General features: G+C 42.2%; 2 protein-coding genes across 3 annotated transcripts; both read right to left on the bottom strand.

Annotated features, from left to right (window-relative positions):
* Positions 1–186: 186 nt before the first annotated feature.
* Positions 187–9,099, bottom strand: zbtb17 (zinc finger and BTB domain containing 17). Of its 2 annotated transcripts, none has more exons than XM_014135365.3 (15): positions 8,933–9,099; positions 7,001–7,230; positions 6,567–6,746; positions 6,054–6,371; positions 5,873–5,962; positions 5,399–5,673; positions 5,090–5,232; positions 4,399–4,699; positions 4,174–4,261; positions 3,514–3,630; positions 3,210–3,330; positions 2,994–3,124; positions 2,306–2,578; positions 2,027–2,116; positions 187–1,771 (listed from the first exon to the last, which is right to left on the bottom strand). In XM_014135365.3, exons 2-15 carry the CDS (start codon positions 7,203–7,205, stop codon positions 1,398–1,400), a joined length of 2,706 nt encoding a protein of 901 aa, XP_013990840.1. In that variant the 5' UTR covers positions 7,206–7,230; positions 8,933–9,099; the 3' UTR covers positions 187–1,397. The 2 variants fall into 2 exon arrangements, with proteins under 2 accessions (XP_013990840.1, XP_013990839.1); XM_014135364.3 differs by lacking the exon at positions 8,933–9,099 and adding an exon at positions 7,628–8,496.
* A 636-nt stretch (positions 9,100–9,735) lies between these two features.
* hspb7 (heat shock protein family B (small) member 7) lies at positions 9,736–11,692 on the bottom strand. The gene is made up of 3 exons (NM_001141294.1): positions 11,308–11,692; positions 10,301–10,434; positions 9,736–10,167 (listed from the first exon to the last, which is right to left on the bottom strand). Exons 1-3 carry the CDS (start codon positions 11,471–11,473, stop codon positions 9,988–9,990), a joined length of 480 nt encoding a protein of 159 aa, NP_001134766.1. The 5' UTR covers positions 11,474–11,692; the 3' UTR covers positions 9,736–9,987.
* Positions 11,693–15,195: the final 3,503 nt, after the last annotated feature.

Genomic DNA, 15,195 nt, shown 5'->3' with positions numbered 1-15,195 from the left:
CTGTGCATAATCATAATAAAAAGACACAAGTGGGTCAGACATTCTTGTCCCAATATGCAACATATAATGCATTATGCTGGTCAGTTTTAAGTGTTACTGAACTTTTTTTATTCCCCCAAGGAACACGTGTGGTGTTAGGTTCAACCACATACATTTAACAGTGAAGAAAAAAAACGAGCAGCTCAGTTCTGTTTTGATGTAACCGTGTTTATTGATCAGTTGGTAGTTTTTATACATTCTCCCCCTCCCCCCATATTTAATCAGTCATTGATTTAATTTAAAACATTAGGTCTATGTCATAATCTGTATTGTTCAACAACAAAAAAGATTTGCATGAACTAGTATCAACCAGGACTGAATATAATCAAAATCTACACACATTGGTATGCAATGTTAGGAGTTCCTGCTGCCATTATACTAAGCTTTCTCAAGGAAACATATTTTATGCTAATATAGGCTAGCATACATAGTCAGTTAATGACTTCTTAATACCTGCCAAGTCAGTGCTACAAATCATTGAGAAAATGACAGTGCAGGGCTGTTTCATGCTTTACACAGGGATCAATTGGAAAATAATCTTGTCAACTTGTGGAATGAATCCACAACTTGTCATTTCTCATATGGATCCCACCAATAGGAAGTGATTTCAGTTTTCTAGTTCTCTCCACAAAGAGTAATTATAATATGTTAGTAGGAAATAGAACAAACGTCAACGTGCACAGCATTTACATTGTTTGCCTGTCGACCATGGACGTGCAATGTGAAAGAGATACAACATTTCTAGCACAGACTTAGCAAGTCCTTCTCACTCAAAATGCTAGTAGCACTACACAAAGTAGTCAATCAATAGTTTATGTACACTTGTGCTTTTAATGAAAATACTTCAATGAAGTACACTAAAATACCTAAACTAAGAGAGGAACATTTACACTATCTCAGTAAAACAAGGCAGGAATCTGTAGGCAATATTTTACTACCTATCTGTTTTTTACTGTCAGGGAGAAGAAAAACAAAAGTGGTGTGATGTATCAACCTACCTTGGGATATACTGCATTTAGATTTTCTAAATGAATAGCCCATTTCTATATTTCATAATATACATTTTAAACATACAGTGCAAAATTGACTATAGCATGTTACATACTACTGCTACCGTCTAAAGAGATTCTAGAATTAGGGGAACTTATGTCAGATGAGGCTGACAATGCTTTGCTAAATCTCTACAAATGACAGTTTATTAATGATTATGTAAACTCGTGATTAGAAATCTCACTGTCGTTTTCCCACACAGGGCAGGAAATTGTCAAAAATGATGACTAATTACTCACTCAACGCACTGTTACTTGGGGTGTCATTGCACACCAGATATAATCAGTTCTTCAATGTACTTTTCTTCCCTAAGCCTGACTCTCACACTCCATCTCATCTCCCCCTGTCACAGCCTCATCTTTCCCCTCTGGCTGGGTGTCAGCTTGGGCCACCACCTCTCCCTCTCCTCCCCCCTCCTCCTCCTCCTCGGCCTCACGGGTGTGGAAGACGAGCTCCCCTCCCTGGATGACCTGCTCAGAGGTGGGTTGCCAGGTTGTGGTAACAACTTCCCCCACGGCAGTGGCTCCTGTTGCAGCGGTGTACTGCTGGTAGAAGTCCGAGTCAGCCTGGAACATGACCAGGGCCTGGGCAGTGTGGATTCGCACATGTTGGGCCAGCGAACTGGCATCCAGGAACTTGTCACCGCACGAGTCGCACGCATACAGGATCTGAGTGTTGGGGTCTGGGAAGGACAGAGAAGACTGATGGTGAGGATGTACAGTATGTGTTTAAAAGGAAGTATCATCTATAGTCCCAGACTTTGTGTGTTATCCTCGATGATTTTATTCATGTGCATGTATGGCTTTTTAAGTTTTATGTGTGCTTGTTTTTTTTTAAATGGTCGAATTAATAAACAAAAAAAATACTGATATTACATTCCGTGTTATCCAAGTGATGAATAGTAATAGCTGATCAATGCTGTGTTGGCCAGTCTCACCTGCTTCCTGCACCTTCTCCACAGCTTTGGTGATCTCTGCTTTTAAAGCCTCTGTCTCGTCTGCTGAGACCGATGAAGCCACAGGCACCACTGGAAACAGACAGAATCCATAGAAACGCACAACAGGAGAATTTTCTTAATTATTCCGAGTCCATTTCTTTCTTACTCTCACACAGCCACATTCCTTTCATCTCATTCCTATTACAGTCACATCCATTGCATACCACCATTCTCCTCCCCCTATCTGAACTTCATTACCCAGCATGCTATCAGTCTGACCTGTCAGCTGGGCCACAGCGCTGCCAGCCAGGGCCTCTGTCGCCAGGGTGACGATGTCCTCGGTGGTGACGGTGACGATGTTGATCTCATTGTCGTCCATCTCCGAGGCCGACCCACCGTGAAACCCGTCACCCCCGTCGTCGCTGTCGCCCCCGGCAACCACCAGCCGCTTCATCCCGGCCTTACCCTGGTGGACGGTCTTGACGTGGGAGCGCAGGTTGTCAACGCGGTTGAACCCGCGGCCGCACTTGTCACACAGGAAGGGCTTCTCTCCTAGGGGATGGTGGAATGAAAAAATGACTTGAAGGGTGAATGTAGACTAATGTTATACCTCAGGGTAAGGAGGTTGGAGGGACACTAAAGACAGAGGCGATATAATGTACCCACATACCCAACAGCTTTGTTTTCTTCACTGGAAATATACACAAAATATACCTATATTCCAATTTTTTTTATTATATTTAATTATATAATATTTTTTGACTATCCATTAACCTAATGTACAGTAGCAGACATAGAAAGACGCCTGAGCAGAGTCCCAACTTCCATTTTTCAGGGAAAACGGAAGTTGAAAATACTGTATCCCTGAAAACCAGAAAAAAAAACAGCTTTCTGGGGTGAATATGCATTAATATCCACTACTCCCAGGGAACCTCACTTTCTGCTCACTCACAATGGTACTTCCTACCTGTGTGAATGATGATATGCTTGGAGAGATCCCCAACGTTGACAAAGGCCTTGTTGCAGATGTGACACTTGTGTGGCCGGATGTTATCATGGTGACGGATGTGATTGGCCAGCTGACTGGACTGGACAAACCTGAAGTCGGAGAGAGGACATAAACGGCTCTATGTTATATCAATAGGATCATACTGTGTGTGTGTGTGTGTGTGTGTGTGTTTACCTTTTACCACAGCGGTCACAGACATAGGGCTTCTCTCCGGTGTGCTGGCGGACATGAGCGATAAGTGAACTGGCCTGGGTGAACCCCTTCCCACAGATCAGACACAGACACGGCTTCTCCCCTACAGGAGACACACACACACACACACACTACAGTTACATTACAGTCTCTAACCTATGATGCACTGCACAGGCATTTGCTGTTATTTTTGCACCCGTTTATGTTACACACATGTTAAGGCTACACAGTACAAAGTAAGAGGTACATGTGAACAGTCATGTAAATCAATTTCTAGGACTGTTACCTGTGTGTATGCGCTCGTGTCTCTGTAGCGCCCCGGGGTCGGAGAAAGCTCTCTGGCAGTGCATACAGATATAGGGCTTCTCCCCACTGTGAACACGCAGGTGTCTCTTCAAGTTCCCTGGGAAACAAAACTACAGTTATATACCAATATGAAGACCAGAGACTAGTTATATATATATTATATATATATAATATATAATATAATATATATATAAATAATATATATATAATAAAATATATAATATATATAAAATGTTGATTTATATATATATATATATATATATATAATAATAATAAAATATATATATATATATATATATATATATATATATAATAATAATAAAATATATATATATATATATATATATATATATATATATATATATATATATATATATATATAAAAATATATATATATAAATCAACACAGAGAGAGACCAGGGCCTGTGTTCATAGTGTGTAAAAGTAAGAGTGCTGATCTAGGATCAGATCCCCCCATGTCCAAGTAATCTTATTCATTAGAATCAGTGTTGCCTTTTAGATCATAATTAATAAGATTACATAGACAGTGAGGGCCTGATCCTAGATCAGAACTCCTACTCTCTGAGACGCTTAATGACTACAAGCCCAGAAGTCCACCTCTCGTCTAGTCTGGTGTTACCTGAGGTGGTGAACTGTTTGCCACACTCTTTACACTTCAGAGGGCCGTCTGTGATGTGGATCTTCAGGTGAGCCTTTAGATTCCCAGTCTGTCCAAACAGAGGACTAGCCAGGTTAGAGTACAGTTCAACATTTCAATGCAAGGATAGAGAGAAACTATTTACAGAGTTGTACAAAAACACTACAACATCTATCAGTGTAGTCGTGTTTTAGTAGTGGTCCTAACCTGGTTGAACCGCTTGTCACAGTGCGGACACCTGTGGCCCTTGTCGGCATCATGGGTCTCCAGGTGGCGCATCTTGGCGGTGGGGTCAGAGAAGGCCCGGTCGCAGTAGTCGCAGTGGTATGGCTTCTCGCCGCTGTGCACCAGCATGTGGCGCTTCAGGTTGCCAGACGTGGTGAAGAGCTTGCCGCAGTCCCTGCAACTGTATCGGGCCTCGCCCGTGTGACGCTTCCGGTGCAAGTTGAGCAGGCTGATCTGCCGGTAGCTCTTCCCACATGAGGAGCAGCAGTAAGGTTTCAGGGGGCTACGGAGAGAGAGAGAGACATAAGATATATTTAAATAAGATATAGCTACTTATATTTACTTATACTTACTCAGGTGCTGAGAGGTTCGAGAGGATGTTGATGTAATGAAACTGTGATTTTTATGACTGTCTTGATTTTAATTCACTATCAATTTGATCATCGTTATTATCAACAAGTTACAAGGGGATGTGTTGCACAAATCGCCTCGGTCATACAAAGTCTTGTTTTTGAACATTAAGAGAGGGTAGATCTCTTCAAGCAAATCTAAAATGAGAAAGTAAACCAATCAGATCTGCAAAGAGAACATCAACAAGGTCCCAGAAATAGGACAAAGGGATTGGTTTGTCATTATGCCCATGAGAATGACAGGTGATGAGCTTGATACGAACCTGTGTGTTTTCTCGTGAGCCTTGCAGGCAGCCGGGTCTGAGAAGGCCTTGTGGCAGTCACGGCAGCTGAAAGGTTTCTCTCCTGTGTGAATGCGAATGTGTCTCTTGAAGTTCCCCGTGTGGGTGAACTTCTTTCCACAGTCCTAGAAAATAAATAGTACGTAAGTTAGAAATGCACAACCCCCAATTACATGAGTGTAAATGCAATATCCTCTATTTGATAGGAAAAAAACATTCAAGCTGATAATTTCCATGTTTAATCAGAGTGTGTAAAGTAACCACACACATAAACAAGCACACGGTTCTCACCTCACACTTGTGAGTCACAGAGCCGTAGGACCGTGACTCGGTGCGGTCAGTGACAGCACCCAACCGTAGCTGCTTCCTCTCCTCTCCGCTCTCCGTCCCCTGGCCATCTTCTCCCTCATCACCTTCATCCTCCTGCTCTTCTACTTCTTCTTCACCACCTCCCTCCTCTTCCTCCTCTTCCTCCTCTTCCTCCTCCTCCATCTCGCCCTCCTCCACCTCTTTTTTCTCTTCATTTACTGTCTTTGGTGCGCTACTCTCCTCATTGGAGTCCTTATCTATGAATAGGAATTGCATAACCATCAGACACTGCGGCCCACTGCAGTCAAATATTTAGAATATATAGCCTTCCATCCTCCCTTGAAGTAGTCACTGATCCGACATGATTGGATAGGAGAAAGCAAGGTAGCTTTAACCTATCCAGTCATGGCAGATCTGTAATTACTCCTAGGAAGGTCAGTCAATCTGTTTGTTTACCCTGTGAGAGGTTGCGCCGAGGAGCTCTCCTTGTCCTTCTTCTCCTGGTGCTCATGTAAGACCTACCGGCTGCAGACTTGAATGGCAACTCTGTAAGTACAAAATAAATCTTCATCAGCACATCAGCACATCAAACATACAGATCATCAATGAAAAGTATGAAGACAAATTATTCACATACTGGGCGTGTAGTCCACATCCGAGGGGTCATCCTGAAACTCAGGCACATCTTTGGCGACGCTCTCCACCTCCTCACTTTCAGCTGCAGCTTTTCTCTGTGTGGCGTGGGTGGAGGTTTTGGGGGGTCTTCCTCTCCCCGGGGTCTGTTTGTCTGGGGTCTTTCTGGAAATCAGCCCATCGTCAGGGGTGGTCTCCTTCAGGTCCTCCTGAACGCCCTTTGGCCCTTCATCCTCTGCTGAGGGGTTTGGGATCTCCTCGTCATGTGAACTTGTCTCTGATGGCTCCTTCTCCGTGTTTTGCTCTCCTTCCTCAATCTTGTCTTTATGGTTTGGAAGAAATTATGGGCGAGAACAATATTAACCAGAAAAGGTAAATTTCCTGAAGAAAATCAGTGTGCTTGCTTCAGCTGTCCCCCAAAAATTTACTGATAACATTAGTGGTCTTGTTAAAGCGAACATGCTAATGACTGTGAACTAATAACCACTGTTTGTGAACTGATCTGTACTGTACTCACGGTCAATTAAGTCTTGTGTTATCTGGGATGATGTGGAGACTGCCAGAGACTGGTAGGCAGAACAGGCATTGACTATCTCCTGCATCTGCAGGAACGTGGCCACCGCCACCACATCCTCCACATTCTGAGGACTCAGACTCAGCTTGGCCGTGTACATGAACTCAAGGACTTGGCCCAGACCTGCAGAATACACAGGGATGGATCCATGAGCTCTGCTGTGACTGAGGCAGATAACCTAAGCATGATGTTGAACATGGTCTTGTTAAGGTAAAGCAAATAATTCAGGGTTTTCCCTTCATATATTTTTGTCTTAGGTGGGGAATACGATCATTTGTAATAGTGTTATCATTTTCAAACAAGACTTTTAGGGGCAACAGCAGACATCCACTTATTGCAGACATCCTAACTCATCAACCTGGGAAAGGCCTATGTACCTGCTGCGTTGCTAATATCCAGGTGCACCACATCCTTCTGGTCCAGGAAGAGGGTGCGGAAGTAGGCGCTGCAGGCAGCCAGCACAGCCTTGTGAGCCTTGAAGTCCTCCCCGTCCACCACGAAGGTACAGTCACAAAGTAGGCCCAGCTGACGCTGATGATTGAGCTGTTCCAAAACCTTGCCACTGTGCCAGGGAAAGTCCATCCTGGAGAGTGGGCGCCTTGGGAAGCTATTGACACAGTTGTATTGGACTTAGTCAAGCAGGTGAGGCAACACATTACCACTGTCAAACTAACCTACATGTTTGGAACTTCAAACAAAAACATGTCTGGAGAGGGGATTTGTTATTGCTATTTTATTGTGTTACTATTTTGTTTTCTTACTTTAACTGTATAGTTGGGAAAGGGTTTGAAAGTTAGTATTTCACGGTAAAGTCTACAGTTGTTGTATTTGGCGCATGTGACAAATACAATTTGATTCTCACTTAAAATGTGACTAATAATTATGATATAATCACTCACGGTTGGTTTATTCCTCAGTGCATTTATCATATGTAATTTACATTTACATTTAAGTCATTTAGCAGACGCTCTTATCCAGAGCGACTTACAAATTGGTGCATTCACCTTATGATATCCAGTGGCACAACCACTTTACAATAGTGCATCTAAATCTTTTAGGGGGGGGGGGGGGGTTAGAAGGATTACTTTATCCTATCCTAGGTATTCCTTAAAGAAGTGGGGTTTCAGGTGTCTCCGGAAGGTGGTGATTGATCTGTACTCATTTGACATTTCCTGACAACTAAATAATTGGGGGCTCAGAAGATATAGAGCCCCACAGTGGAGGTTTCATAATAACCATAAAACCCAGCGGTCAAACAGGGAAACAGTTCCAATTGTATTTCCACCACTCATTTTTTCCCATAAGGGACTTCAGAAACACTTCAAATAGGGGTGTAGGCTTACCCTGGCGTGATGTTTTGATAACCATGTAAATCTCTCTCAGACAAGGTGACTCTTATCAATATATTCATCTCTATTTACTCTTAGATTCAAAAATGCTAATTAGCATCAAAGTAGACATCATGCAAAACTACACATCATCTCTAGCTGACACCTTTGCTAACAGGTATTGTGTCCATTTAAAACTTGCACAAGACCATTCAGAATTGTCAATAAAAAAATGTTTTGCCAATTTATTAATTACAAAATGTAGGTAACATTAGATGGTTAATCCAGATATTCTTGCCTTGATTTGGTAGTCTCATCCAGATCATCATGGCATTTGTAGTTTATGATAGCCCCATTAGCAGCTAATTGGCATTTATTTTTTGGGTGGCGAATATATTTATAAAAGGCACCTTAGAGAGATTTCCACAGTTATCAAAACGTCACGCTTGGGTAAGCCTACACAAATCACAGCTCTTATTTGAAATGTTTCTAAAATCCACTATGGGGAAAAATGAATGGTGGGAAAACGATTGGAACCATTTCCCTGTTTGACTGCTAGGTTTTATGGGTATTATGGCTCATACTGTGGTACTCTATGGTGTTGTTGTTTTATAAAAATTATAGTAATGCAATATTAAACTTATCAAAAAAAGCCAGAGTTGGCCTATATCGACAATTGACAGTTTAAAAGTCCTCGCTTAACCATCGATGCGACAGACTGTTTATACAAATGGTGCGCAAATAATTTGTCATTTAAGTAATATCATGAATTAATTTTTTGACGATGCAGAAGATTGATTACGAATCCTATATCCTTCTACCCTCGCTATCCGGGATTAATTTAGCGTGTCTAGACATGCATGTTTTGGACAAACAAGATGGCGTTTGGCTATAGAGAGGCCTTTCTTTCTGCTAGTCCTTAGAGCCTCGATCTGTACTTTAAGCATACGCCATCTTTCAAAAGGAGTGCATTAAAATTACCTCTCGAGAATCGCAGAGTTCTCCGCTCCAAACGCTTGTTATGTTGTTTCGTAATATTTTCCCACAATCCGTTGAATTCGTTCAATCGAGTTTTTCGGTGATCGATCTAGCCCCACAGACTCGATTCACCGCCATCTTCCACTCTCTGATCGATTGATAGTGGCCGGGTGTATAGTTTACATAATGCGCACGCGCAGTGGAATGGTGTTAAAAATGGCCATGTGATGGCGCACTAAACCTGATCGTATTCAAGATGGTTCTCACAGTAAGAACTTCTTTCACTACTACGTTGTGCCTCAACTTGTATATGTTCTTATAATTCTCGTAATGACATGCTAAAAACAATGGACAGCTTAGGTGTAAATGTTTGAAAGGGGTAAGAAAATAGAAATTTAGCGATGGCCATTGTGTGGTGTGCACTTTTTCTTCTTTCTGACACTGGCCAAGGTCTACTGAGCAATGAATTGACAAACATGAAACATCATACATTGATGGACATAAACGTTTATATTCTCTAAATGAAAAATCAATCAACTACTTTATTCACACAACTATTACAATGTACAATGGTAGCAGTATCTGCAGAGTTCAGTAGAAGAAGCAATACTTAGTTGATGGATGGATGTGTGTGTGCAGGCTCGTGGTAAGGGCTGGAGCAGAATAGGTGGAATGGTATCAAATACATCAAACACATGGTTTGATGCCATTCCATTCACACAGCTCCAGCCGTTATTATGAGTCATCCTCCCCCCAGCGTTCTCCATTGTGTGTGTGTGTGTGGAGGTGATGTGTGGAGGTGATGTTTGGTAACTGGGAAAACACAAGAACAAATGAGGCTAACTGTTGTCAATCCAAGGCAGCTATTGGAGGATGTGGTATTTTGAGGATGTGGTATGGCAGAAGAGGAAGACGTTTAAAAAAACGATCCAGCTTAAAGGGCAGAATGAACATATAATGATAACGACATGAAATGAGGAAAACAGAATATAGCATTACAAAATACAGGCAGTGAGGGAACAGGGGTCATGGCTCATGGGAGAGTCCAGTCTGTCTTCTTAGATCTTGATCTCAGTGCGGAAGGTCTGTGTGAGCTCATGCTTGGATGGGTTTCTACGGGCCTTGACTGTTAGCGTTCCCTCGGTGCCCAATGATGATGTCACAGAGGTGGGGTCCACATCCTCAGGCAGCTGGCACTTGTGGGTGAAAGTGTTCATCACTGTACCGTCCGCCGCCAACTGTTGAAGTGAAGATAGACATGAGAAAATGACCAAGATATTTTTCATATCTCAAATATTTCTCAAGTATTTTAGATAAAAAATTCTCAAAATCACAGAGAATTTAGTTGTCACTAAAAAGAGATATGCCCACCTTTTCTGCATGTACTTCGATCTGGTTGTTGGAGGTGGTGACAATGACGTCCTCTGGAGAGAAGTCTTGGACGTCCACTGTGAACTGGTAGCTGTCTCCCATTGTCTTGATCTTCCCTGCTGTCCCTGTCCGACCTGGAAACACAACCAAGACATATGGTAATGTGCTTACTGAGAGCTAGTCATTCTTGACTGGTTGAGTGCAGCCCAATCACTCTTATCCTTAGATAATAACTAAGATTATCATTCTTACTTAACCTTAGATGCACCTCAAAAACATTCATATGTAAAATAAATTCACACACTGTCCAAAGGTTTGGCCTGTTTACCGTCTATGCATTAATTATAAAAAAGTGTTGTGTTAGAATGTAAATTAGTTAACGTGTGTCCCCAAATGTGAAATGAGCATTCCGCTGTGTGAGCTGCCTGGGTGCCTCTTACTTGTCTGCTTTGACAACATGATGGCCAGTTTGACAGTGTGTGTGTATGCTGGTTGATATGCACCAGTCTGGCCCGTCCTCTCCTAGGCCTCATCCCAGTCATTCTCTGTGTGTGAGGTCACGGCGCTGGCAGTGTGTCCAACATCCCCCCTCCCATCCAGTCCTGTCTTCCCTCCATCGACAGCCACCTCCTCCTTTTTCCGGAGGCACGGGCATACCAGTCACAGCACTAAAATACCCTGCCCTGCCCTAATGCTACTACCCACCAAACAACCCTCCCATTTGCCCTGTGTTGTCCTGTTGAGAAGCTGTCGGGTCAAACACATGGAAGCACATGCCGCAGAGCCTTATAGAGAGTTCAGCAGGCAATCTACACACATGAATACACGTTCTGGCAAAGAGACACATCTAATAAAGCATGAATTATCCACAGACAAATTCATTCAGTAATGGCATTTGATACTATATGTATGGAATAAGTAGAATATTACAACCTAATATATCATGTATAGCTATATATATATGTTATGCTGGTCCACAATTGGGAATTCATGTAAAATCAACTCACTGGGAAATCCCAAGGCATCCGTTCCAGGACGCATGAAAGAGCCAAAGTCCTCTGCAAAGAGCCCCCTGCTCTTCTCCATGTATGGGTTGTTGGAGGATGAGGAGGAGGAAGAGGTCTGCTGGAAGCTGCGCTCCGATCGGTAGGCAGAGGAGTTGGTCACACTCATTGATGGCTGTCTGCCTGAGAGGTGGGAAAAGGATCCGCTTTTTAAAGCGAGAGCGAGAGAAAGGGAAGATATCTTCGTTGTTCAGTCTTGGCCCAGTCCACTCAGTTTACATCAGAGGGAAAGTGGATAATGGGCAGATCTATGGGTAGTTCGTAAAATGCTATCTTTACTTTCCCACTGTTTAAAAATGTGTGTCTGTCTTTTGGATAAGTGTGTCGGTTAAGTGTGTCCACGAGCATAGCCAGTCAGTCTCACATACAGGCTCTTATATATTTGGATCCAAGCTATGTTTTTTTTTTCTGTGTGTGGTGGGGGTCACGTGTGCGTTTCTGAAGGATAACAGTGAGCTATATTTATCATGTGAGGGAGAGAGAGAGAGCGGGTCTGGGGTCTGAAAAGTTATGGGCGATGAGGGCTTGAGGTTAAGAGAGAGAGAGGGGCTCTGACAAAGAGAGAGAGAGAGAGACAGGGAGAGGAAGGCAAGAGAAGGGGATGAGTCAACAGTTGGCATTCCAGACACTCAATACCCCAAATAGTTATCTACTTCTTTCCTCTACTCTCCCTCTATCTGTTTTTTTCTCTGTAAGCATCAGCTTCCCTTTTTTGTCATGGCATTTTATCATATTGTGGATCAGTGGTTACATAACATGTATTCTTGGCCATAAAACTTCTGTTGCCTGCTATTCGCCCACATATTGGTTACAATTGGTTTTATTATACTTATTTCAAGTAATTACTATTACAAAACTAGTGGTAACTAATTTGAACCAATTAGTACTTGGGGTTCATATCTAAATGAAGTAACTACTGTGTATCAGTTTCTAAATATGCTGTTTCTAATTAATTAATAAAGTGCAACTAACCTGTTGTATTCCTGTCCTTTTTTCTTAGTATGTAGGCTACACTGTTCATCTACCCATTTCAATGGGTTGTTTTTTTTACTTCAGAGAAGAGCCAAGGTGGAAAGAATGTGCCTGAAAACAAAGCTGTTGGTGGAGGACTGATGATTGCACCAGGGATTAGGTGACATTGTTTGGGAGGGCACAGTAGCTATTAATATCTGTAGGGAATTCAGGACATCAATGGAACATTTTCCTGATTGAGTCTCTTTGAGCCACTCGTCAATGTTGATGATGCCTGAAAAATCAACATTGTCCACTGAAATGGTTGTAAATAACAGTCTGCAATTAATTAACTAATTGACTTACTTTTCTCAGCTTCACTGCTCCTTAATCCATGAGGAGAAGCCCAAAATAATGCATGAATCAAGGGCAATAAAAGTTAAGCTCTGTATGGTCTCTTGCTCTGTCCTTTAAGGTCATGTAGAAGTGATTCCAATTATATAATTTACTGCACAGTGACACATCATATTCCATCCTATCAGTGTAAATGCTAAGTCCACTGCTAATCGTCTAAATCCGGCTCAGCAACTCACCACCTCCCCACAGAGACTGACCATGTCACCAGTCAAGAGACCTGTCTGAGTGGGCTTCTATTCTAGACAGATTAGAGAGTTGGAGAGAGAGAAGAGAGGGGGAGGGGAGTGGGGGAAACAGGGAAAAAGATGGAGGGAGATATTTGGGAAGAGAAACTAACAGAGACAGAAAGAGCAGTTTGCCAGAGAAGGACTGATTGAGAGAAAAAGAAAGAGAGACAGGGAGGAAGATAGAGAGAGACAGGGAGGGAGAGAGCAAAAGACAGGGAGGGAGGGAGTGTTATCGTTCTCAGCATGTGCTGTTCTGAGGCATTAAGAGAGGGAACGCACATTAAAAGTGAACCTTATACACACAGCCCAGTAACTCATGTGTCTCATCAGTGACATTGAGTCACTTCTGGAGAGGTCACTGACGCCATTAGCTATGACCAGCACAAGGCATGTGTTTTAGATAGTGGGAAATGTGCACGACACAGACACATAGACCCATAGACATTCTAACACACACATATAAACACACACACACACACACAAATATCATTCCTATTTTTGGGCATGTGGTTGTGTTTGTCTCAGCTGCCATGTATTATATAACCCTCCCATTCTCACTCTCCCACTGTGTGTCTGACTGACTGACTGCCACTGGTCCCGGAAACAGATTAGAGCACTAGAGTTCCAACCAAGATGGATTTGTATGGAAGTTACTAACTTGTAATATCAATTTTCACATTCACTTCATTGTGTTGTTTCCATGGAAACCAGTATGTAGTTGAGAAATCAGAATAGGGTGTCATTCACATACGTAGCTGTAAAATAATACTGAAGGGGGCTTAAAGTGCAACTGCACTTCCTGATTTGGCCTCATTTTAGATTTGGTTCATTAAGAAATGTACCATGGCATTATGATTGGATCACGTGCTGCTGCACTCTAAATTGATGATTACTTGTGTTCTGCCAGCTGTGGGCATGTGGGCAGGATTGAAACAAACCCAACCTTCATTTAAACAAACCTTCAAAACTCTGTTTTGGATGAGTAGTCAATTTTGACAGTAGAATAAATGTTTCTGACTATATTGATGCCACATAGGCTGTTTTCTGAATGAGAAGTTGTTTTTTAGGGGTAGATGCTCTTTAAGGGAAAGAGGAAGATACAAATTAACTTTGTGTGTGTGGTTGCATATGCATCAGACCAATAATTACCTTCACCTTGAGCGGAGGTGGGTTAGGGAAATTTAACACGTCAATCACCTGGTCAGACAATGTCATGGAAAGAACAATGTTTTGTATACTTAGTGTATACAGTAAGGCTCCCATTCTCCTTGTCCCACTGTGTGTCTGACTGACTCTGGTCCCGAAACATAGAAGAGAGCAATAGAGCTCCAACAAAGATGATATATATTTTTTATTTAACCAGGAAGAGCTCATTGAGATTTGAAATCTCTTTTTCAAGAGCGTCCTGGTCAAGATAGGCAGCACCAAGTCATTACACAAATACAGACAGACAACATGAAAAACTAGAGGTAATCTAGTAAAAAAACTGAATTCACAAGAGTATAACAAAATCATAAAACAGCTAATTAAAAACATTGACAGGTAGGGAATCAGCCTTAAAAATCTTCATAAATTATTTAAAAACACCAATGTATGAAAGTTACTAACTTGTAATATCAGTTTTCATGTTCACTTCATGGTGGTGTTTCCATGGAGACCAGTATAGAGTTGTTGAGAAATCAGAATGGCGTGTCATTCACATACGTACTGGTAGCTGTAAAATAACACTGACTGCTGAGTATTCATTGAAAACTAAAGGAAAAGGGTGACTGAAGGGGGCTTAAGGGAAAGAGGAAGAAAAACATTGAGTGTGTGTGTCACCTTGGGGGGGGGTCACCTTGAGCAGAGGTGAGAGAGAGAAAAGAGAAAGAGACATTGGCAGGTTGCTTGAATAAATTCCAGTAACAATTTCAAAGCAGGTGACCCGAAACCAAACTTTTACACGAAGGCTCCTGTATTTCTCATGCACATTCTTTCATGTTGAAAGTGACTTGTGACATCTGAGGAGCTTTAAAGCAGCAGTCTTTTATATGCACAAACAAGACACATACGGATGGTCAGCTAAGGTGTTCTGTTTCTATCACCTCTCTCCAGACTCCAACTGTCTCCCATATAACTTCCTGGCTCTACTACTCACAGTCTCACCAGTGGTAACGTGAGGGTCATATTGGATGTAACACTTTCTATGCTATGAGACATCTGCCCCCCCCCCCCCCCCCCCCCATTTGTTTTTGCA

This window comes from Salmo salar, chromosome 13 (assembly GCF_965601325.2).
Source record: "Salmo salar chromosome 13, fSalSal1, whole genome shotgun sequence".
NCBI classification, from domain to species: domain Eukaryota; kingdom Metazoa; phylum Chordata; class Actinopteri; order Salmoniformes; family Salmonidae; genus Salmo; species Salmo salar.
The sequence above is the reverse complement of the archived record's forward strand: the minus strand, read 5'-3'. Positions and strand labels throughout refer to the sequence as shown.

Coding starts and splice junctions, on each gene's coding strand:
- zbtb17 (XM_014135364.3), bottom strand. CDS start 7,668: ATGCACTATTGTAAAGTGGTTGTGCCACTGGATATCATAAG. Junction 4,262..4,398: donor GTGACAAGCGGTTCAACCAG/GTTAGGACCACT, acceptor CTGTTTGGACAG/ACTGGGAATCTAAAGGCTCA. Junction 2,117..2,305: donor CGCTGTGGCCCAGCTGACAG/GTCAGACTGATA, acceptor GTCTGTTTCCAG/TGGTGCCTGTGGCTTCATCG.
- hspb7 (NM_001141294.1), bottom strand. CDS start 11,473: ATGAGTGTGACCAACTCCTCTGCCTACCGATCGGAGCGCAGCTTCCAG. Junction 10,435..11,307: donor GGATGCCTTGGGATTTCCCA/GTGAGTTGATTT, acceptor TTGTGTTTCCAG/GTCGGACAGGGACAGCAGGG. Junction 10,168..10,300: donor TCGAAGTACATGCAGAAAAG/GTGGGCATATCT, acceptor TCACTTCAACAG/TTGGCGGCGGACGGTACAGT.